This window comes from Vicia villosa, unplaced genomic scaffold, assembly GCF_029867415.1.
Source record: "Vicia villosa cultivar HV-30 ecotype Madison, WI unplaced genomic scaffold, Vvil1.0 ctg.002896F_1_1, whole genome shotgun sequence".
NCBI classification, from domain to species: Eukaryota; Viridiplantae; Streptophyta; class Magnoliopsida; order Fabales; family Fabaceae; genus Vicia; species Vicia villosa.
The window spans coordinates 180,234-205,185 of NW_026706062.1; the positions used below are offsets into that span (position 1 = coordinate 180,234).

General features: G+C 36.3%; 2 protein-coding genes across 2 annotated transcripts; both read right to left on the minus strand.

Annotated features, from left to right (window-relative positions):
• Positions 1 to 6,419: 6,419 nt before the first annotated feature.
• LOC131640015 (uncharacterized) lies at positions 6,420 to 12,874 on the minus strand. The gene is made up of 12 exons (XM_058910432.1): positions 12,373 to 12,874; positions 12,225 to 12,292; positions 11,895 to 11,978; positions 11,467 to 11,760; positions 10,991 to 11,130; positions 10,271 to 10,358; positions 9,842 to 10,024; positions 9,418 to 9,579; positions 9,074 to 9,267; positions 7,232 to 7,382; positions 6,932 to 7,097; positions 6,420 to 6,836 (listed from the first exon to the last, which is right to left on the minus strand). The coding sequence occupies exons 1-12, from the start codon at positions 12,761 to 12,763 to the stop codon at positions 6,766 to 6,768; spliced, it is 1,992 nt and encodes a 663-aa protein (XP_058766415.1). The 5' UTR covers positions 12,764 to 12,874; the 3' UTR covers positions 6,420 to 6,765.
• Positions 12,875 to 19,099: 6,225 nt separating this feature from the next.
• LOC131640026 (uncharacterized) lies at positions 19,100 to 23,082 on the minus strand. The gene is made up of 9 exons (XM_058910444.1): positions 22,711 to 23,082; positions 22,501 to 22,629; positions 22,265 to 22,343; positions 22,056 to 22,183; positions 21,739 to 21,822; positions 21,094 to 21,177; positions 20,665 to 20,816; positions 20,005 to 20,155; positions 19,100 to 19,907 (listed from the first exon to the last, which is right to left on the minus strand). The coding sequence occupies exons 1-9, from the start codon at positions 23,026 to 23,028 to the stop codon at positions 19,575 to 19,577; spliced, it is 1,458 nt and encodes a 485-aa protein (XP_058766427.1). The 5' UTR covers positions 23,029 to 23,082; the 3' UTR covers positions 19,100 to 19,574.
• Between the last annotated feature and the right edge of the window lie 1,870 nt (positions 23,083 to 24,952).

The following is a 24,952-nucleotide window of genomic DNA, read 5'->3' on the forward strand; positions in this document are numbered from 1 at the left end:
TGGTTAAACTTTATTTTTTGGGGATGTTGGATTCCCACCCTTTAATCATGGAAATAATTATGAGAAAAGTTATGTAAAACAATAATCCTTGAAACAAAAGATATATGAGAATAATTTTTAAAAACTTGAAACATATGTGGGATTGTTGCATTTCCAATATCAAATTCCCATAAATATAATTTTAATCCTTGAAACAAACATAACAAGAGAAAAGTAGAAATATTTTAATTTTTGTTTGTTTTTTAATTTTAAAAAAACTCAAAAGGTAAAATGGACAGTGGTGGTAAAAGTCAAACTACACCATGGTGGGAAAGTCACCCCTCTGTTGACAAAAATAATAATTCAAGCAAGTGTAACTGGTTACTTCAGGCCTATAACCGGTTACCACACATTCTAATAGTTAGGCAGTAAGTTTTGTGTAACTGATTACCAGAAGTGTGTAACCAGTTACCACTCGAGGCAGTAAGTTTTGCGTAACTGATTATGAGCTCGAAAAGTTTGTTTTTTTGCTTAGTTGGTTAGATATGTTATTGTGTAATGTTGTATGAATACCCTCATTTGGGTTAATAATAATGACCACAATTTTACCCAATTCTTTATAATTCTCTCACTCTTTTCACACTTGTTCATCATTGTAATTTTGTGTTGGATTTAACCTCCAACATTTGGCATCACTTTGATCAAACACTTATTTTGCAAAAATGTTTTTCATCTTTAATGAACGTATCCCTGCAAATTTCTCAATTCTCGATGTGAAGAATCATGGTAAGTAGTAAAAATAGACGAAGGTGTTGTTTGGTTATCAAGATGTTCTTGAAGTGATCAAGAATGGTGTTTATCCACTTGTAGATGGTGCAACACCTGCAAAAAAGATTGCGCATCAGGAAGAGAAGACGGAATATTTCAAAGCTTTGTATCTGATTCATCAATGTGTTGATGCTGATAACTTTGAGAAGGTTAGTGACTGCACATCTTCAAATAAATCTTGGGAAATTCCGGAGAAAATTCATGCATGAGTTGATAAGGCAAAGGTGGTGAGGCTACAAACTCACAAGAGGCGGCTGGAAATGATTTAGATGGAAGAGAAGGAAACCATTAATTAATTCACAACAAGAATCTCAAAATTAGTAAACCAATTAAAGGCATGTGGAGAGACAATAGCAATGTGTGGTTGGTAAAATCTTGAGATCTTTAACATTAATATTTGATAATGTAATGGTTGCGATTGAAGAGTTGAATGATCTTTCAACAATGAGCAAAGAAGAACTTCAAATTTCTCTTAATGCTCGTGGGCAGATAATGGAGGAGAGAAATGTTGATAAGGCAAAGCCTGAGATTGCTTTGCATGTCCGTTTAGTTGGAAAAGACGAGATGGTGAAGGAAAAGTGGTCCATGAATTGAGGTAGATGAAACTATCACAGCAATGATGGAAGGAACTCCCAAAATTCCAACAATTAAACATCCCAAAAGGGTGAAAGCAGCTACAACAGTAGTGGTGGATCAAGCAATTGCAAAGGTGGCAACAATATAGGAAGATGAAGGAGGAAGAAAGATGATAATGGCAATGTCCAATGCTACAATTGTCAAAAGCTTGGGCATTTTACTAGTGAATGTAATGCCAACAAGAATGATTCACAAGAAGAAGCTGAAGCAAAGTTTGCAAGGCAAAAGGATGTTGAGAGCACATTGTTGATGGTGATCACTGAAGCGGAAAAAAAAGCACAGGATGTAGTGGTAACCGATTACACTTTTCTAGTAACCGATGACTAGAAGTTGCAGAAGGCAGATGAAATCGGTTATGAGCCCACACTAATCGGTTACCACCAATTGAAAAATTGATGGTGACTGCAGAAGAAGATGCATAATGCACTTATCAATGATATCTTGACTTCGGGTACTCAACTCACATATTTCGAGAAGGAATGATTGGTTTATCAAAATTAATCAAGACATAAGAATGAGGTGAAATTCGCGGATGACAACACTAGCAGTAGAGGGAATTGGTGATGTGCCAATAAAGGGGAAGAATGGCGAGCATTCTTTGATTAAAGATGTATTCTATATTCCTGGAATCAAGTATAATATTTTGAGCATTAGTCAATTGCTTGAAAGAAATTACAAGATTCACATGGAAAACAAAGTTCTGAAAGTTCTGGATGCAAATGGGAGTTTGATCCTAAAGGCCTTTATGGCTCGGAAGAGAAATTTCAAGGTTGACATGAAAGTAATTGAGCATAGATGTCTTGCAAGTGCAGTTAGTAAGGAGGACTTTAAATTTTAGAGATTTCAATGCTATGCAGAAAAAACATGGTTACGGAGTTGCCACTGATCAATATGCCAACCGAAGTATGTGTAGAGTGTGTGCAGCCAAGCAAAACAGAGGCAGCCTTAACAAAGATTCAGGATGCAGAACCAAATGTCATCTTGAAGTGGTGTATTTGAATGTTTGTGTACCTATGCAAGTTGATTTAATCGGAGGCAATAGATACTTTGTCACTTTCATTGATGATTATAGTAGAAAGTTATGGACTTACTTGATCAAAAGAAAAGATGGGGTGCTTGAAGTATTCAAGAAGTTCAAATCCATGTTAGAAAGACAAAGTGATCACAAAATCAAAAGTCTAAAAACAAATGGTGGAGCTGAATATGTCTCAAATGATTTTGGGAAATTTTGTGATCAATAGGGAATTGTACATGAACAGTGCCATCCTATATGCGTCGACAAAATAGAGTCTCCAAAAAAAAGAATCGATCAATTATGAACATGGTAAGAAGTATGTTGAAAGGGAAGCATTTTCCAAAAGAATTATGGGGAGAAGCGGTGTCCATATCGACACATTTGTTGGATAGGTGTCTAAAAAAGAAGCTGAAAAATATTACACTCAAAGAATCATGGTCTGGATTCAAATCAAGTATGAATAACTTTAAGGTGTTTAGTTCGGTAGTGTATAGACATGTCACAGATCAGCTTAGAAAGAAGCTGGATGAAAAAGGAGATCAAGTGATACTTGTTGGATATCACTCAACATGTGGTTACAAACTCTATGACCCAATTAACAAAAGAATATAATCCGTGGGGACATATTTTTTATGAAGCAAGGGACAATAAGTCGTAACCGATTACCATCCAGCTGTAATTGGTTACCACAATGTTGGAAATGTTCCTGCAGTATTTGGAGGGCCAAAAATTGTAGTCAGTAAAGTCCAAGTAGAAGAAAATGTGAGAAAATCAACGAGACAAAGAGGCATGCCTACAAGATTGTGAGTTGTTCCCGAATAATGAAGTAAACGATAATGGTGCTCTTTTCCATTTTGCATTTAAGGTTGAATATGAATCAGTGAAAACAGAGGAGGTCATAAGTGATCCAAAATGGATATGTGCAATGAAGGAGGAGTTGGAGTCAGTTTAGAAAAATAAAACATGGAAACTAGTTAATATACCTCAAGGAAAGAAATCAATTGGTGTAAGATGGATGTACAAAGTGAAGGCAAATCCCAAAGCTGAAGTGATCAAGCACGAGGCTAGAGTAGTGGCAAAGGGATTTTTGCAAGGAGAATGCATAGACTTTGAAGAAGTATTTGCACAGGTAGCTAGGATTGAAACCATTAGACTAGTTGTTGGAATTACAAATGATGATAATTAGTCCATCTCCCAAATGGATGTCAAATATGCGTTTTTGAATGGTCCATTAGAAGAGGAGATGTGTGTGGCATAACCACCTGGTTTTATTGTGAAAAATTAGGAATCCAAGTTCTATAGATTAAGAAAGGTGTTGTATGGGCTGAAGCAAACACCAAGAGCTTGGAACAAGAGAATTTATGAGTTTATAAAGGAGATATGATTTGATAAATGTGTATCTGAACATGGAGTGTATATGAAGAAGGAAACAAGTAAATGAGTGATCATCCTATGTCTCTATGTCGATGATTTATTGATTACAAACAGTAATAAAGGTTATATTACTGAATTCAAGACTGATCTAATGAAGGCGTTTGTGATAACTGACCTTAGTCTCATGACATAATTCCTTGGGATTGAGTTTCACAAGTTCAAAAAGGGATTGCTCATGCATCAAATGAGGTACGCATTTGAGATATTGAAGAAGTTTGAAATGGAGCATTGTAATGTGGTCATTACCTCTACTGAACCAATGTTGTTGTTGTTGTTGTCAAAGAATAAAGATGAGCAAGATATTAATCCAACGCAATACATGAGGCTAATTGGATCATTGTGGTACTTGTGGAATACGACACCGGACTTGGCATATCGTGCGGACAAAGTGAGCAGATTCATGGGGAAGTTAAAGGCATCGCACTTGGAATCAGTCAAGAGAATTCTGAGATATACCAAAGGTTCAATTGGCTGCGGAATTTTGTTTAATGCAAGAAACAAAGGTAGAAGTAGGAAGTTTATCAGTTATAACGACTCAAACTAGTTTAGAGATAAATATGACAAAAAAATCCATTGCTGGATACATCTTTATGTATGGAGAAACACCAATCTCTTGGTGTTCTAAGAAGGAACCAGTCGTGGCGCTATCTTCTTGCAAGATTGAGTACATTGCAGCGTCTTTGTGTGCATGTCAAGCTATATGGTTGATGAATTTGATGGAGTTGTGCAACAAAGAGAATGAAGTTATGACATTAATGATAGACAACGCTTATGTTGTAAACCTTACCAAGAAACTCATTGCACATGGAAGAAGCAAGCATATAGATATGAGATTTCACTACTAGAGAGAGCTAGCGAGTAAAGGAAAATTGAAGTTGGAGTATAGCAAAAGCGAAAATCAAGTGGTCAATTTGCTAACCTAAGAAGTATTAATTGAAGTGTTCAAGATGTTGAAGAAGCACGTGAGTATAGAAGACTTGAATTAAAGTGGTGTGTTGAGAAATATAATAATTTAAGTGAGTGCAACCGATTAGTTCGGGCCTATAACTGATTACCACATGTTTCAGTAGCTAGGCAGTAAGTTTTGCATAATCAATTACTTGAAGTGCACAACCGATCGCCACTCGAGGCAGTAAGTTGTGTAACCATTTGTAGGAAAAGTTTTTTTTAGTTAATTAGCTACATTGTTGTGTAATGTTGTATGAATACCCCCATTTGAATTGTTAATGATAATAACCACAATTTTATCCAATTCTCTTTAATTCTTTTACTCTCTCCACACTTGTTCATGTTGGTGATTTTAGTATCATCAATGTATTTTGGTAATAATGTGATTTACTGTAGGGCGATGCAATTATGCGTTAAGTTTGAAACGAGTTAGGGTAGTGCGGAATGCACGCTCGTATAGCCAAACGTGCAATTGAATACGAATAATAGAAACGGGGTTCCAAGGGGCGAAGCCCCTGGCGGGGTTGCGGGGCAGCGCCCCGTCGGGGTCCAAGGGGCGGAGCCCCTGGCGGGGTGCGGGGCAGCGCCCCGAACGAAATTTTCGTTTGAATAGTTGCACTCTTTCCCAACCGACATAACCGTTTTACCGAACAGGTGCGTCGTTTCCCAACCAACATAACTGTTTTTACCGAACAGGTGTGTCATTTCGGTTTCTATTGTTGATCTCCTATATAAGGAGTCATTTGGCCTCGATTTCGAACACGAAAAATATACTTCCTCTACATTTTGATCTGTTCTCCATTGTCAGAAATAGATTGTTCTTCGAGAATTATTCCCGCAAAGATTTCGTGAACCCAGACAAGAATAGGGTCGAAATACTTTGTTCGGAAAGTGAACGAATACGATTCTTGAAGTTATCCAGGATTATCATACCTATATCTAACAGTTCATCATTATAATCTTGTGATTGAGTTTTGGCCCAAAACCCACAATCACATTATTATTATATGTTATATGTTACTCCCTCCGTCCCAAAATAAGTGTCGCATTTGATAAAATTATTTGTCCCAAAATAAGTGTCGCTTTAAGTTTCCAATGCAATTTTAATTTTTATCTTCCAATTATGCCCTCTAATTAATACTCTTAATTTATTATTCTCTCACTTTACATTTATGATCATTCAAATACACCAATAATAAACAGGGATAGTTTTGTAAAAACACTATTCTCTCTCTTTCATTTATTACATTTTCTTAATATGTGTGAAATGACCAACTATGACATATATTATGGGACGGAGGGAGTATTAATTAAAAAATAATTAAAAGTAAAAGATTCTCGGAAATTTAAGAAACTACCCTAACACCTTTTATAAAAATGTATTCTCTTATAATGTTATTTCAGAGAAAATTATTTCCGGAATTAAATCTTTATACCGTGAAACAAAAGCCCCTTGCAATTGCATGCAAACACTGAAGCATCATTCTAATTTCTAAAGAGTAACGAAAGTGCAATCACGGGAAAATATCCAGCCAGCTTAACTATTTAAAACAACTAGAAAAATCATTTATATAGCAAATTATTAAAGTTAAAGTTGTCTTGAAATTTCACATTACTTGAATTTCCGAACTGATAAACATATAAATGTATTTGGACACCTCAGTTCTTTAAACTAATTTTTTAAATAGGCCATTTAACAATTGACAAGGTAAAAATCCATTTTTGGTGGTGGATCAAAACAAAATCTTTTTACATTCTAAATTCATGGTAGCCTAATCTGTTGGATTATGGTTGATCATCTTCTAACCTTAGTAAATTTCAGGGAGCAAAATCATTTGAGTAATCCCTCAGATAAAAAGCTCCTTCACTTTTCTCAACACAAACAGAACCACAGCTAATTCTTCTATACAATAAAATGTGTGATCCTATTGTGTAGCTGGTATCAATTTTCGCCGGGGTGAGGCAGGATTGTTTTTGGTCCTCGTCCCCTTTTTGCCTGTGAGCAAATCATTTAGGCATCCATCATTAACCATCACAAGATGGGGTCAGCAAAAACATTGATATTACCAACAAATCAAACAAATTACTAACCTTCATTTTTTTCCATTTTTTTTCTGCTGCGCCACAAAAGCCTAATGGGTGTACCAGGAAATCCCGCATTTGAACGCAGCTGCTTCTCCATAAAGCGTCGGTAAGTTTCAGAAAAAAGTTTTGTATCATTGACAAAGAACACAAATGTAGGCGGCCTTATAGCAGCCTGCAAGAAGACATCTAGTAAGGAACTGAGAACATACAAGATACCAAGTAATTTTATTTTCTACAAGTTGTGAGAGCATAAAGCTCAACCCAAGGAACTCGTGGGTAAGCGTTACAGTTGGATGATGTAACTACCTGAGTGCAATAGTAAACACGCCCTCTTTTTCCACCTCGTGTCCTGGGAGGAGGCTTAAAAGTTACTGCTTCCTGCACTACTTGATTCAATATAGAAGTACCGAGTCTTCTTGCTCTCTCTTTTTCGACTTCACTAGCAGCAACAATGATCCTTTTGTTCAAAACAATAATAACAAATCAGCTACTCAGTTAGGGGATTAACAACAATGAGAAATATCAGACCTGGATAAGTCTAATTTTCACATTTATAAATTATAGTATCAAGTTTTTTGTCTACATCCAAGCAAACCCATCAACCAAATACTACATGCATGATTTAGCCAGTAAAGCAAAGTTAGCCCAAGATTATATATAAAAGATTCCAAAAACAGCCTAGTTCTTAAGTCCATTTCCATTTGCATCACTTGCACCCCAGAAATGAGGAGAATTTTTTTTGCCACGCATCAAGAAATACTATGTATAGTATATAAAAAGAATAAACTCTTAGTCCTCTGTAAATTAAGTTGTTTCCATTTTAATCCTCAATGATTTTTATCACCAGATTAGTCCCTCAAAGACTACAATAGTGTCAATTAGTCCTACAAAGATACTGTTTTGGAATCGACTATAGGCCCAACCCCTCGGGATCTCTTCAAGAGCCCACCTTCACAGACCTTCTGGAACTGTAAAGTTGCACCTCTATTCATTGCCTCAGCGAACAAAAGCAGACAGGAGGTGAGGAATCTGCCAAGAGATCATCCCAACATTGGATTGTAATCATTCTCCCCATACCCCCTTCCTCCATTATAAATATGCTGATTAAGGTTTAGTGAAAGGTACACAATTTCTATATCATTTCTATTCCCATTCATTTTCATACTGACTTGAGCATCGAAGTACTTGTGAATACCACCCCCTATCTTCGAAGCGACAAAGTGCTGTCTTACTTGTTCAATCAACTCGGCCAACCTCTTCGGTCCACTCCGGATCGGATACAAAATTGCCACCAAATTCACATCTTTAAGGACTAATTTAGGGACAAAAATCTTGATGAGTACATCCTTATATCAAACGTCATAACACGCTAATTTTTGGAAGACTAAGGGCCAGTTTGTTTCAGCTTTAAAAAAATGGATTTTTTCTTTGTATTTTTGAAAATGGATTTTATAAAACCGTTTTTAAAAATATTACAAGTTTTTTATATTCGTTTTTTCTCAATTGAAAGACCATTTTTGACACTCTAACATAAACATATATTATTGAAGATCAAAATATAGTCGAAATCACAATTTTTTCAAAATGTTGTATTTCAAAATTGATTTTTATTAAAAACTATTTGAAATAGCTTCAAAATTAAGTGATTTATTGAAATTTTGATATCAAAAAAAAGTTTTGATAAAATGATGAAATACCTAAAATAACATTTTAAGAATAACTATTCAAATCAAAATTTTATTTGAAGCTTTTATGAAAAGTTTCTTTGAAATTTTTTTTTACACAAAAATACGTTTCACTATTAAAATCATTTTAAAAAACAGTCAAAACAAACGGGCCCTAAATTAAAGATTTACTCTCCACAAAATTATGCAAAGAGGATGATGATTTGACTGTTACATAAAGTTTACCATCACCACAACAATGCAACTGCTATTTATTATTTTGTTGAAAAACATTGCAAACGCTAAAATATTCAAAGTTTAGCATCATTCGCCGTGTCAGATTCAAATTTATATTTGCTTATAAATATGTATTCCTAAGAAAGAAGAACTTGTTTAAAAGATAAAATTGGGAGATTTCAAAGAAAACATGAAATTATTTATACTATGCGGTAGATTAAACAAAGATTTCCCAGCCAAAACTTACTTGTCAACATTATGGCCAGCTAGAGCAGTAGAATAAACAACTGGAGCCCAGTTAAGTAAACGAAGCTTCTCCCTGACATCTTGCTCATAGTGTAATGCAGTCTGCTGGTTTTTATCTGGTATTGTATCCCACTTGTTTACAACAATCACACAGCCTTTGCCTTCTTTTTCTATTCTTTCAGCTATCTTGTAGTCCTTTAAGATATATGAAATAGCTTTGTTACGACTGTGGAAAACAATAATTTTTAAACAACTGGCATGCCATTTACATCCAGTGCAGTAATGCCTTTTCATAATCAGAATAAAAACATCTATTTTTCATATATAAAAACACTGATTGGAAACCTGTTCAGTGATACAAGCCAAGGCCTCAATGACAAGAGCAACAACATCAGAACGACGAATAGCACGAAAAGCTCGATTCACGGACAAAGCCTCTGTTGTACTTCCAGCTGAGGCTACAGTTGTCCTTTTCCTGATTCCAGCAGTATCGATAAGATGGAACTTCTAGAGGAAGAAAATAAGAAAATAATTATCATGTTGAACTTAATTCTAAAAGCTTACCAATTCACTATTACAAATCTGGCATGGTTCAAAAATATAAAGCAATAAACCAACAATGTTTGGATGGGAAAAACCTTATAACTAACTGATCCTTTTCAAAATTTCTTTATTGCAACACAAGCTAAAACACTTCAAAGTAGTCACTGGGTTATTCTGTTACACTATAAACCAAATAGCTACTAGTAAGTCGCCAAAAGAAACAAACCTGGCCATCTGGTCCAATAAATTCAGTATCAATAGCATCACGTGTAGTGCCACTGACGGGGCTGACTATTGTTCTGTCCTCACCAACCAGTGCATTTAAAATGCTACTTTTGCCAACATTTGGTCTACCAACTATAGAAATTGCTGGAACATAATCTTCTTCTTCAACAAGATTCTCTGGCTCCTATTGTATAGCATAAAATGAAGTATAAGTAAGAAGATCAAGGGTTTCAAAATAAGACTAAAACAAATTGACCCCAGGTTGTATGCTGATAAGAAAAAATGCTTTCAAATAATCAATAACTTATTATTAGTTGGTGAATGTGTAATATACTCAAACTAACTTGCTAAACAATAAAAAGTATCACCTAAAGTTACTCATTGTCAATGATACATGCTGAAGAGAATTCAATATTTATGGAAAGCAAACCTCAACTTTCTGTATCCCTGAACATACAAGGTCAAGAAGCTCTCCAGTTCCAGACCCTGATATTGCTGATACTGGGATTGGTTCAAACCTGATATATCAGTAACCATAGCAAGGAACTTGTGGATTAGTACATATGACACTTGGGAAAGCACTAATAAACAAAATTGTGAGAGCTTAACATTGGAAGTCTACTATGAGGAAACATGAAGATGCACCTAGTAAAAACTGAGGTAAATTTTAATACATAAGGGTCAGTCTAAAATTTTATTATTTTACAAATAGGTAAGTGGAATTAACCAGACTTAGTTGAATATTAATATTGCCATAATTAATTAACCACTCGAACTAGCTAGTTATTTAAAAAAGTTAACTGTCATGCCAGTATAGTGGATAATTTGATTCCTTTATTAGATTAAATGTTGACAAATGTGAGGTAAGTGTATTCAACACCGCCTTTGACCTCGAAGATCTCTTGAAACATGTACAAAAATAATTCATGCTTGTTGAGGTTGAGGTTGAAGCATACTTAAAAATCATATCCATGAGTTTGAAACGGAAATGAAAAATAACACATACCACAGATCAAGTTTTAGTCCTAACGGTCAATATCAATAAAACATCAGAATAAGTGGGTTTTTATTTATTAAAGTAGGTGTCAAGACCAAGTTTCAGAGTGTTTAACCACCCCTCAAGCATGTATCCTCCACCAAAATTGCTTACCCAAGGGCCCAAAATTCAGACGCCTGCATAATTCTTTTTCGTGGAGATTCACACTTGTTAACTGCTAGAATGATCGGTTTATTTGAGTAGTTTTTACGTAGCCAATCAGCAATTTCCACATCAGCTGCTATTAGGCCTGCCTGTTAAGCATAATTATCATTACTGGAAAGCTTATCATATCATGCACTGAAATAATTATAACAACAAAATTTTATATCTCAGTTTGATAGTGCGCATCTATGTTCTCTGTAGTCAGTAGCCAGATTGATACCACAAATAACTCACCAGAGACAAACAACATAACTTTGAAGATTAAGCTAGACTATAGAACTCCAAAAATATTGTCTAATTATGATGGTGCTCAAAGAGGAAGCGCCCGTGGTTAATAACTATCAAAACCCAAAAGATCTCTAAGTAGATACAGACATGTAAGAGAAGGAAAGATATAAGATTTTATAAGCAAACAAACAAAATACCTGACCATCAACCAGGAAAACAATAACAGATGATTCTTCCACAGCTGCAATTGCTTGTTTCTCAATCATTGATGGCATCCTGGCAACAGCTGCTTCTCTAGTTGCAAGGGGAATACCATCCATACCAATTGTCGTAGTAATATCCAGGTCTTCCATAACAGTGGATTGTGATTTTGAAACAGTTATAACACCCCCAGTATCCACCACCATGAATTCATGCTCTCCCCAATAGGATCGGCCATATAAACGATCCCTCGTAACCCCGGGTTCATCCACCACAATTGCCTTGTTACCCTACAATTTAAGCAGAAAGGAAACAATTTAAGCAGTCAGATTACTCCAAACATGTGAAATTTCCAAATGTTAATTTCCCCATAACAGGAAAGAATCAACAACCATAAACAAAGCTATAAAAAAACATTCAATACCCCAACGAAACGGTTAAATAATGCTGACTTGCCAACATTCGGTCTTCCAACAATAGCAATCCTTGGGAGAAGATTGTCAGGGATCTACCATTCAAAATAGAGGAATGTTCAGCAAATGACCCTAATTTACTTTAAACTTTTTGAAACTAAACATATAATTCAAGTTCTAATTAGTTACAAACACGGTTTTTTGCCTCAACTTTCATACGATATCAATCATACTAATGTGTTTTGCCACATAGCACACGCAATCCAATTCATATGTCTTTTAAATTACTTTCACCTTGAATGGAGAGATCTAGAATTTATCAAATTGAACAATATACTAACAATTTTTCTCTTCAGTTTATTCCTCTTGGCATTTTTAGCCGTTTCTTTCGCGTCACTTTTCTCATCTTCTGAAATCATCAAACACAAAAAGATAATAGTTAAAAACTGCAAAGCTGAGTAACTGAAAATGAAGGTGAGAACTACTGACCTATAGTCAAAACGCGAGATAGAGAGGTTGAATACTCCAATGCAACTTCCTTTGCTTCTTGCTCGAGCGCGATGACGTCAACTTCTTCGTCGTCGGAATAATCAGCTTGATGGTCTAATTCTAATTCTAATTCCTCTGGCAGTTCAAGCAATTCCTCTGGTAATTCGTCGTCATCCACGGAGGCTGAGAGTTCAGCGGTGTTAGACTGCAGTACGGAGCGGGAGAGGCTCCGGGGAGGGAGGGAGGTGAATCTTTGTAGAGAAAGCGGAGAGGGAAGTGTTGAAGTGGAAAAGGGAAAAGTGGTGTGGAGTGAGATAAGGGAGGTTGGGGTTTTAGCGGGGGTGCAGAAAGAGATGGGGGTGCGAAAGTGTGAGTGGGAAAGATGTGCCATTGGTGAAATGAAATTGTGAGGATTGAGTTGAAGATTTGGCGGGGCGGCGGTTTATCGCCTCCATTCTCATCAATTCAGATATTTCATACTAATAAGAATAACAATAACCATTTTTAGTTAAACTGTAAAATATCCAAACACGCCTCCGGAGAAAATAACCTTTTGCTAATATATATATATATATATATATATATATATATATATATATATATATATATATATATATATATATATATATATATATATATATATATATATATATATATATATATATATATATATATATATAAGTGGGTGTGATTTCGAGTTTCGGACACAGATTTCACACTATCCAAACCTGCACACAAAATATCGGGTGGCACCCGAACCCGAATTCAAACCCAGTCAGCTCAGGTTTTCACCAGTTGACTCGGGTTCGGGTGCGCCCCGCGGGTTTGAGTCTGTTTGGCATCCCTAAATGCACCCTTTAAAATTCTTAGGCACTTCACGAAATTTCATTTATGCCCCATGCTTCCGTAGATGCACATAAGAAAGCATATTTTTTTGACAAAATTTGGTTTTTTTTGGAGGTGCATCTTATGTAAGCATTTTAAACCAGTGAACGTTGAGAAAACTTCAAATTAATTCAGTTCAGTGATTTTTCAGTAGGTACATTTACAGAATGATTTAGCGCTAGAATTTTTCGTAGATGTACCTACGGAACTATCTGATATAGTTTGAACCAGCATGGTCATTCCCCCATTCTTGGTTTTCTTCTTCAACACTCACTTTCACAATCTAAAAACCCTACATCATCAATATCATTTTTCACTCTAAAACTCCAACTTTTTGGTGCAACATATCAAAGGGAGCAAGAGAAGACGGAATTTCAGGTAAACATTCATCTTTATCTGTTGTATTGCTCACATTATCAATCAATTTTTTGACGAAAAATGTAACGTTGCTTCCGTAGGTACATCTACGGAACGTGTTGAAGATGAACATGTTCTGGAGGTGCATCTACGGAAAATGTCTATGCTATTTTTTCAGTAGTCTTGTGATTTTGTGCTATTGTTTACAAATAGGTATGGTGCACCCCGATAATATCTCAAGAGAATTAGTTCCTTTAGTCAATGTTTCTCTGAATGTTTAAGGGGTAATCGTAAAGGCGGTAGATGTCGGCGGTGACTTTAATAACAAGCAAGAGTTTGATCATCGTGAAAGCATACTCACATGGATTCGTAGGAATGCAACTAACCTTGGTTTTGTTGTGGTAATAGGAAGATTGGATAATGGTACGGCAAGAAGAAACGCTTTCGTAACAATGTTGTGCGAAAGAAACGGAAAATACCATCTTCCTCTAAGAAAGTTTAAAAGAGACGAAACGGGTAGTAGAAAATGTGAGTGTCCATTTAAAATCGGTTGTTATATGTTGGCTAGCAAGAAGTGGAATTTTAGTGTTGTTTGTGGTTTGCATAACCATGATTTGTGCTCAAAGTTACAAGGTCATCCTAGTGTATGTCGGCTCAAATTGGAGGAGAATACATGTATTAGTGACATGTCCTTGAATCTTGTCCAACCAAAAAATATATTTGCCACATTGAAACGGAAGGAACCTGACAACGTATCAAATATAAGGCAAGTGTATAACATCTGGTACCGCGATAATAAGACGATTAGGGGAGATAAAAGTGAGATGCAACAATTGTTAAAATTGTTGGATGATAACAAATACGTGTCATGGTACAAAACTTGCGACGATGGAGTTACGGTCCGAGATATTTTTTGGACTCATCCAGATTCGATAAAGTTGCTCAACACGTTTTTGACAGTGCGCATTCTCGATTCTACCTACTAGACCAACAATTATAGACTTTCGTTATTTAGATGGTCGGTATTACATCCACCGAGAAGACATACGCGGTTGGTTTTTCTTTTTTGGAGTGCGAAAAAAAGGATAATTTTACATGGGCATTAGAGGTATGTCGGTCACTTTTGAAGGAACAAGTCAAGATGCCTAAGGTAATTTTTACGGACCGCGATACCGTGTTGATGAGTGTGGTGGCAAAGGTATTTCCTTCTTCTAATGCATTACTTTGTCGATATCACATAACATGTAATGTGAGAAGTAAGGTTGAACCCGCCGTAGGGACGAAACAAGTAGACACCGAAGGTGGAAAATCGGTGAAGCCTAGTGTGATTGTTGAACAAATAATGGATGCATGGATTCGTATTGTAAATTCAATTTTGGAAAGTGTGTGAAAAGTATCATGATTTAGTGAAATATGTTGAAAGCACTACTCTTGATAAGGTGAAGGAAAAGTTTGTCTGTGCGTGGACTGATAATGTCTGACACCTTGGGAATACAACAATCAACAGAGTTGAGACGGCACATGCTAGTTTGAAAAATTGGTTGGATAATAGCAATGGTGATTTGTGTCGAGATTGGAATACCGTAAATCTCATGATTAAAAACCAACATAAAGAGATACAAACCGTATTTGGTCGGAGTATTACGGTGTTGAAACATCGATTTAAGGACAACATTCTTTATTCTCAATTATCGGCAATATGTCTCGGCCCGGCTTGAACTATATTTTTCACGAGGCCAAACGAGGTGAAACCCTAGGTTCCGGTAGCGCAAAATATGGTTGCACTATTTCTAAAACTTATGGTCTCACGTGTGCTTGTGTTATTGCTAAGAAGATGAAACTGGGTAAGCCAATAAGAATGGACGAAGTTAGCCCTCATTGAAAAGACTTAGTTTTGATGATGATGGTTGCATTGAAGGAGAAAAATTGAATATCTCTATTACTTTCGAATTGGAAGCGATACAAGATAGATTTTCGAAGGCCGATGATAACATGAAACTCCACATCAAAGAACAATTGCGGAAGATTGGATATCCCAAAACAACCGACATGAAACCGCCTTCTCAACCGTTTAAGACAAAGCGTGCTCCGAAGAAAGTGAAGCCTACAACGAATGATAACTCGACTACACTGGATCCTTCTTATTGTGAGCACGTCGATAAACTTTTTCCCGACTCACCGACTCCTAAATCTCAAAAATCTCAAAAAATTTCAAACAAAGGAGCTCGTATAAGCAAACCGCCTTCGACACCTATTCCACCGAAAATTCCATTCATCGAAGAGATGTCTATTCCACCAAAAATTCAATTCATCGAAGAGATTTCGATTTTTATGCATAATACATCGAGCGGATCGTCAACGTTGCGGGGACGGTAATTGCGGTTATCGGGCCGTCTCGACGTTGATTGGTAATACAGAGCCATACGCTTGTCTGTCATCAACTTATCCAAGAGTTGAAGACTCGTAAAGACTCGTACACGCGGTTATATGGAGAGGAAGTTAAATATGAAGAAGTGCACAAAGCTCTTGTTCCTTGGTTGGGCGCTTACGCAACGATATCAAAATGAATGAGATTTCTGGAAATGGGACATCTTATTACATGTGCATATGATATGGTGTGCATTGACTTGACGCGATACGGGGATTTTTCCCGCTCCGCATCGCACCACTTATAAATCCAAACGATCGCATCATGTGTATTGGATGGCTTACAAAATTGAAACATTTTGTGTGAGTTTACTTAAAACCATGATGCCCCATACCACCAACGTCGCCGAAATGGGCACTTCATTATACCGAAGATGCCGAGACGTGGCCGGATCTTTTTGTTGACAGGAGGCACGAATTTGAAAGGTGAACAGCATCAAAAAGGATTCAAATAAGGATAAGTCAAAATTGGAACTAACAATAGATTTAAACTCGAGTAAAAAGGATTCGCAAGTGTCTCCTACTCCGACAGCTGAACACTCGGGTGGACGTTCAAACTCAACAAGTACACCTCGCTCGACGTTATCATTGACGAAATCCAATATCACCTACCTTATGGTGACAAATGAAAGATTGTGAAACTCGAGTATCGTTCAACTTCATTTGACAATGGAGGGAACATCGTTTACAGTAACAATGAGCTCAAGAACCGAGAGGATGTTTTGACGATTTGGCAAGCGTATTACGGTTTCGAAGAAAAAGTCCCGCTCAAGTTCGTTGCGACGGTGCAAAGAACGGTCGAGCAAATTTTAGAGATGTGCAAGCGTCCACCGGGCTATTGAGATGTAATATTTAATTTGCTGTTGAAATTATTGATGTTATGCCAATTTTAATCTATGAATGTTGTTTTTATCGTTGCAATGTTGATTTTCTGGTTTTTGCTTTTTCTGGTTTATTCCGTAGTTATACCTACGAAAATGTTCCTTAGATGCATCTACGGAACGTTTTCACGCAAATGTAAAAAAAAAAGGTGCTTCCATAGATACATCTACGGAAGTAGATGGGCAATTTTTAAAGCACACATGGTGCCTAAGAACTTTAAAGGATGTAATAAGATATTCTCTTTTGAGTATACCATAAATTTCGAAGGGAGTTATTCATTTTAGACGCGCCAATTATTCAGATTTTTTTGTATCTAGATAATCACTTAAAAATTAGACGTTTCTTGAGGAATTTAAATTTAGACGTGAAAATTAGTCGTTTCTAGATAATCACAAGCATTTCGACGTACATAATGTTGCACGAACTTTCATCGTCTACGAGAAGGCGATATATGGTGTGATTTGTTACGTTGGCTGTTATGATCATTGGTATCTCGAAATCCTGACATTCGTATATCTTTCCTCCGTAATTTGGTGTCAATCGTCACTTAGAGGAGGTCCTGTAATTGAGGATCTTCGTCACACAGCGCTCTCCCATGGAACTCCTTGATGATGTCGGTTCGAAACATCGTGAGATTGAGAAATTCTACGAAGCTTCTTGGTGTGAAAGCAAAGGTTAACTCCTCTATCTCGACGTGATCTTGTAACAACCTTGTTTTTAGATCAAACGATATTTGATCATGAAATTTTGCATAAATCAGTTGTCATTTTCCATACACTGCGCCATTGTTCCGTATGGGGATCAGAATTGTGATTGAAGTGATGGACTCCTGATACGGTGTGCGGATCTCCAACACAACAGCACAGGGGTGGACCTGCAAGGTTAATACTCCAACGCTAAAGTCTGTTACAGAGTCCAAAATAGATAAAGTGTAAGTCTGAAAAGAGAGTGTGTACCTTATACGTTATTTATGCTAAGGTTAATAGTCATTTACCCCCTGCCATATAGGCGAGTTTTGATTTACCCCCCTTTTAAAAAAATTGGATTACCCCCTATAATTTTTGGGCACCCTCCTAAACGTGTAAAAACCAGGGGATAAATAAAAAAAAATATATTTTACAGGGAGGTAATTTTTCCTTTTATGGGGCAAAAGACTTAGAATTTTAAAATTATAGGAGAGTAATCCAAATCTTTTTTTTTTAAAGGAGGGTAAATCAAAGCCTATATGACAGGGGGTAAATCACTATTAACCTTTATGCTATTTATATATTATGGACAAATTTAATGGACTTCACTTCATTGATCTTAGCACTTGGGTCTTACTCGTATTAGGTCGGTCCGGAACATTACCTAAAAGAGACATTTGTTTCCTTCAATTTGTTTGGTCTTGAACCTACTAGACTCGTCTAACTTGGCATACAAGTAAATCAAACATGGAGTTCCTAGTTATACTCGTGTTGTAGATCTAAAAAGTAACAAACATATACAACATCAACGTAGGTTGAAATTTTATCCATAAAAATAATTGATGTTGTTTATGATACTCTCCAAGTGCATCGTTAATGTAATGAGTAATATTTAAAGTCAATTTGCACTTCTATATGGTCTCCAAAAGTTTAAATTGTGCATGACATCCTCGTCTCTAGTAAATCTCGGGATTGGCCTCATCAGGTTCAACTCAACAAATATAGTTTTTCAAATATCTAAATTGAATAGTGATCAAATAGTTGATCTCTAATACTTAGATGGAGATCACAAAATATATTATCCAGATATATCATCCAGAGTGATGCTCATCTTACCAATGAACAGATAAAAGGACAATGTCTTTGAATGTCATCTCTCCAACAAAAATTAACAATAGAGATTGGAACAAAACATCATACTTCATTTCATAGTCCACAAATGAAGTTTGGGAGTGACTACGAAAGTATCTGTCGAAAAGATGTCTCTAGAAGTTTCCATCCGGATACGAGCAGACACCGAAACACAACAACCTAATAGTATAAATCTTCAAAAAAAAACTACTCATATAACAAATATATTGTAAAATTTAACGTACCTTATCTTTGTTTGAGTATTCGCAAAATATTGTAAGTCGTAACATTTGATTTTGACTTGATTTGGATGGAAAAAAAAATTCCTATAACTTGATATTTTCATAAATAATCAACTATGAATAAACAAATAATTTATTGTTGCAATATAGTAGTGTTGAGTTATTGGAGAACACATTTTGAAACATTTTTAGGTATTATGTTGGAGGATAAGATATGGCCGCGAACCTTAAAGGTATATTGTAACTAAAATACATTCTTTCAAGGTAGGATTCTCTCCATACACCCCCTTACATCTCTATCTACCCTATAAATTTCATAAGTTATATCTCTCCAAATCTGTTTCCTTCATTATCTCTTTCACTTGCCGTAAATGATCCATTTGTCCTTCTAAAGAATTTTCAGAGGATCCCTACCACCTTGGATTGCAATTTAATGTAGCATCCCTCCCTCCAAAAAACACGTGTTTTTCTGAAGGCCTGACGGAGCCTGGTACCCTCCCACAGAAACATGCTTGCTTCCCTCCTACAGAACCATGCCTGCCAAGTCAGCAGGTTCGGTTCTGACGGAGCAACTCAACAATTTCCTACTCTCCTATGAAGCTTTACTTGCCAATTCTATGGAATCACACACTTCTTGTGGGTTATCTGGTTTAACTTTTATCTTTACTGGATTCCCGATCTTGGACTTATCTTCCATTCTTGCAATTTCTAAAGCTTTAGCACAAACAGGATAACTTTGACCATTCCCGGACTCCAAAATCACACCAGAACCAATGCATGTTCTTCCCTCATAGAAGGCTGTGAACTGTCCAGCTGCTAGGCCTTGGTCATCGTCAGATATGTGAACAACGGCAGAGTCACTTAAATCATCTCCTTCAAGTTCCATTTGTAAGCTACAATCATAAAAGCCGGGACCATGTCTCACCTGAAAGGGTTGAGATATTAGAACTTCAAATACTGTAAAGATGGAAAACACTTGCAATATAGGAGAAGAAAAGTTGATATTCAAGATAGATATCCACCTTGCATCGAAGCTGACTTCTCTGCTTAGGGGGTAACCCACTAAGCCATTTGAAAGAGCCAACACGGAATATGCGCCTTCTTTTGTCCAAAGAAAAGTAGTTTCTGGATACAAAAACTACATTATTTTTTACATCCTTCTCAACAACATACCTGCATCAGATGACAAAAGGGGTGTTTCTTAACGGGGTTCCAACACTAGGGTAACAGGAATACAACCAAAGAATATTTGCAACCTTCCAAATGAATGATCCAAGTTAAAAATTACGTTACAGCAAACTAACACATAGATTTGAATTTCCATATTTGTACACCTACATGATAGGAACCAATAGGTATTGGGGAATATTGGGAAGAATCCCCTTGATTACATTTCAGAATAATGGCAACTCATTAAGGGTCTGCCCAATTCACAGGGTCAAAGGGCCCTAAATCAATCAATTAACAAGATGTCCGCTCTCTAATCACCTCTCCTTCCTATTTTATTGAGACGACAAGCCTTATCTATTTTCTCTATCTAACCCAACCTAATAAACTAACTCACTAACCTTACTAGCAGTAACAGATCTTTCACTACAATGTAGATGTATCTTCATCGTAAAATGGAGTACATAAATCAGCAAATACAATGAATGCCAGAAAGAAATAGAGAAGGGACATACCATGGACCTCCAGGTAGCCGTAGACCTTGGCGCTGACCTATAGTATAAAACCAGAAGCCCCGATGTTTGCCAAGGAAATCACCTGACTCAGCTTCTAGTATGATACCTTCTTTTTCCCCAATATGCCTTGCAACAAATTCGCTGAATTTTATCTATGACTCAAAGTGATAAAAAATTGCATTACAAATAAAATTATCTTCAAGATATAGTTCAAAACAATTATACAAACTTTGAACAAAATGATGGCACTGAAGTTTTGAAAATTAAAGAATAGTTAACATAATTGATAGTGTCATTGCCATAAGTGTCATTTTATGTTTATCAGCTTCTTTCAAAACGGTTTGGAAAATCAAGAGTATTTGTAATGAACGACATATTTGTCAAACGTTGAAAGAGATGTGGAATAAAAGATCTATTCACTACTAATACCTTGCCCAAAAAGCATATTCCCTGGGAATCCTTTCTATTCTTATTTGGAAGATCAAATTTTGTGGCAAGCCTGCGGACTTCATCCTGCAGATGACGTGGCAGGAGATTAAGTAAGAGCTAAAATTTCTCTGTAACATAGTGTAGTGCCATAATAAAATAAAACATTGTCTACATGTACTACAATATAATAAATTCATAAGCTCCTCACACGGAACATATTGATGCCTTTATGCATAGTCACCTCAAAGTAATTTCCATATTTCAACTTCAAACTAAAATTAAGGATACTCAACTTATTTAACAAATGTCTTCTGAAAACATCTTGCCAGATTTCTAATTTCAAACTTCAAAAATGGACAGCAAGTGATGTTTTAACTTTAAAATAAGGAAAACAATGTCAGTCACAAAACAATAAGAAAATATTCACACAGAGCAAGATAACTTGTTGCCCATTGCAAGTGATTTGTTACTGCAAAGCAGCCTCCAATTTTCAATCCCAAACAACAACTATAGGAACTAAAAAGTTTAAGAAACAAATTCCCAGTCCATACTGTCTGAATTTATGTTAGACATTATAAACTGACTATACCACAGACAAAGTTAAATGAAATTCCAGCATTGAATACAGAACTAGTAACAACAAACCTTGGGAATACAACCAAGTGGAAAAAGAAGTCGCTTCAGCTGGGACTGTGATAGGTGTGATAAGAAGTAAGTTTGATCCTTAACCTAAAATTACAAACCACGTTTTGCAGGTAAGAGCATAAAGCAATGTTTTGTTGTGATTAATAAACAAACAAGCATATAAATACGAAAAACTTAATATCACTATGAATAACTTAACATAGGTTCAGTAAATCAAAAATGATTCTTCAAAAGCACTGCGAGTACAGAAATATAACCTACAAACGACAAATGCAAACAAGACCCAGTAGTCACAAAAGTATATCTTATATTGGTACCATGTCTTGTGATAGTTCTAGAATAGAAGGGCCATCCATCTTATCCACAAATGGGTGGACAACCTTCGCATAATGACCAGAGGCAACATAGTCAAAACCCATACCACCAATTGCATCCAAAAACGCACCTAACAAAAAAAAAACATCTGATTTGATTAATAGAAACATGAAGAGAAAAAGAACACAAAATAAACTACAATCAATCATACCAAATTTTATTCTTGTATTGCAAAGAACATCTGGGTTCGGAGTTCGACCACACCGATATTCTTCAATGATGTAAGAAACCTAATAAACAAGTAATAAGTAAGGCTTAGCCGCATTCCGGCGATATTTCAAATAGAAAATATTCATTATCAACTTAAAAGTCTAGTTATTTCAATTGAGTAAGATGCTATCAATTAATGTTAAAGGAACAAATAGTAGCTAAAGGAATCTTGCATACCACGTTTTTCCAGTATTCATCTGTCAAATGAACAACTTCTAATGGTACTTCAACCTGATTGCAAACGTCTTTAGCATACTTCAAATCATCTTCCCAAGGACATTCCGACCAGAAGTTCTCAAAATCTTCCTACACAAAATCATCAAAGAAGTGATACCAAATTTATTGTCGAATTAAAGTTCAGTGGAAGCAAAAAAATGGTAAACATACTTGGAACCATATCTTGAGATAGAAAGCGGTGCAAGAGTGGCCGGCGGCGTGAAGTAGCCGGAGAGCGACGCTGCTGTCGACGCCTCCGCTGAGAAGGACGGCGACTCGGAGTGAGGTCTGCGGCATGGAACAGCGGAGGTGTGGGTCCAGTTCGGCATTGAGAGAGGGCGAGGTTTGCAGAGAAGCGGAACAGAAGAGATTGGAGGTGGTGAATCGGAGATTAGGGTTTGGTGTGTGGAGGTTTTTGAATGGGAAATGAGATAGAGGGAGGGAAGAGAGTGGCCTCCAGTTCCAACGGAATGCTGCTACCTTCAACATCTTTCGTGCTTCAGTCTCATCCGCTTACGGCTAACTGGTTAAGCACATAAACGTTTTTTCTTTTTTTTTTACGATTATAAACGCGGCTTCTTAGTCTGTTTTTATTCTTATTACCGTAAATAAATAAAGGATTAAGTATTTTTTTAGTCCTTATAAATATTTTAAATTTTAGTTTTTATTAAAAAAATATCATATTTTAATCTCTATAATATATATGAATATATATGAATATATATTTTTAGTCTCTGTGATTTTTAAAAAATATGAAAACTGTTTAATTATTGTTAAATTTTCAAATAAATTTTTTTTCATACGTATTTAAAATACTATAAAATATTCCTTTGTTAACTTATAATTTTTTTTAAAATGGAATAATTAAATATGAATTTTTTAAATTTCAAAAGATAATAATAAAAATAATGTAAATCTACATTTAGAAATCAAATTTTGAATTCCTTTTTTTCGGATGAACTTTTTATAACGTTGTAAACATGTCTGTAAAATAATCATTTAAAATACACATCAATTTAACAGTAGGGGCTAAAACTACGTGCATAATAATTTTGCGGGGACCAAAATATGTCATATTTTTATTAAGGACCAAAAATAAAATTTGTTAATTTTATAGGGACCAAAAACATATGTAACCCAGAAATAAATAAGAGAATTTATCAATAGACCCTTTGAATCTCTTAGTTATCTGTTGAAATTCCAATTATGTCTCCTTCTTTCGTAGATTTATATTCGGAACTATCTTTTTAAAAAAATGGTTTCTTTCTGTAAGTGTATCTACGAAACGTGTTAAAATCACATTCTTTTAACTACGGAACAGTCTGCTATCTTTTAAAATCACATACTTTTCACTCAAAAACTCAATTTTTATAACAATGAAAAACCTCATTCCAATTAATCAAAGTAATGCGATTTAAAGGCAGCAAGTAAATAGTACACAAAAAATAGTATAAATCGTCGGCCAATAATGTCGAATACATATATCAAATCCTCGTAAAAAAATGAAATCAAAATACATATATGAAATAAATTCGTCGGCATCACTACTGCGTGTGTCGTACAACATCCAGCGCCTCTCTGCTGCCTCGGGCTCCGCCTACGCTTCCACCGCGTCGTCTGTTGGCTACTATGCCTCTACCGTCAAGTGCCCCACCTGTCTTGTAACGGTTTCTACGGTACAAAAATGCCCCCTCTGCTACCCTAAGGATACCCTCCACAAGACGCAGGCCAGCAGATCCCTCAAGGAAGAAACAATCGGCAATATGTGCCTGCACCATGTCAGCTATCTCACGACACCGAGGAAGAACATCCTGAGTGTGGTCCTCCTGAGCATGATGAGCCCGCAGAATCTCTTCGTGGGCTGGTCTGGACGGTGATCCAGGGACGGTGGGAAGCATGTATGGGTTTGACACTCTGTAGTACCAGGTGATGTACCCGTCGACGCAACTACAGTCCCTCTCTGATGTGGTCGCCCAAGCCTCGGCAAGAACCAAGTGGTGCTCTTAGTGTGCAAAGACCTCATCTAGCTGCCGACGGGTCATGGCGATAGGAGCGGAGTCAGAAGGGTGGCGAGGTATGATCTGCTGGTAGCCAAACTAACGCATGACACACTTTGGAAGATAACGGACAATGATGGTCAAACTGGCAACAAACCATCCAGAATATAGTACGATCTCATTAAACGGAACCGTCTCACGATGATCAGCTTAGTAGTCATAGTGGATGTCCTCAACAGCCATGCGGTCAAAACAACGCCTGTAAGGATCTGACATCTGGTTCCCTCTGAGGGGGGTGTAGGCTCTGGCACGCGACATATCCTCAGTGTAATCTGGCACCTCTCCCCAGCCAATAATATCAGGGAAGTGTTGTAGTATCCAACCCATAAAAAAACACGGTGATCAAACATACTATC

Excerpts from the sequence above, each read along its gene's own strand:
- LOC131640026 (XM_058910444.1), bottom strand. The coding sequence starts at position 23,028 with ATGTTGAAGGTAGCAGCATTCCGTTGGAACTGGAGGCCACTCTCTTCC. Across the intron at positions 21,823-22,055 it reads TAGAACTATCACAAGACATG|GTTAAGGATCAAACTTACTT; the intron begins GTACCAATATAA and ends TTGTAATTTTAG. Across the intron at positions 21,178-21,738 it reads CACTTGGTTGTATTCCCAAG|GATGAAGTCCGCAGGCTTGC; the intron begins GTTTGTTGTTAC and ends CGTCATCTGCAG.
- LOC131640015 (XM_058910432.1), bottom strand. The coding sequence starts at position 12,763 with ATGGCACATCTTTCCCACTCACACTTTCGCACCCCCATCTCTTTCTGC. Across the intron at positions 11,131-11,466 it reads TTTTCCTGGTTGATGGTCAG|GCAGGCCTAATAGCAGCTGA; the intron begins GTATTTTGTTTG and ends TATGCTTAACAG. Across the intron at positions 9,268-9,417 it reads TGGCTTGTATCACTGAACAG|GACTACAAGATAGCTGAAAG; the intron begins GTTTCCAATCAG and ends TATATCTTAAAG.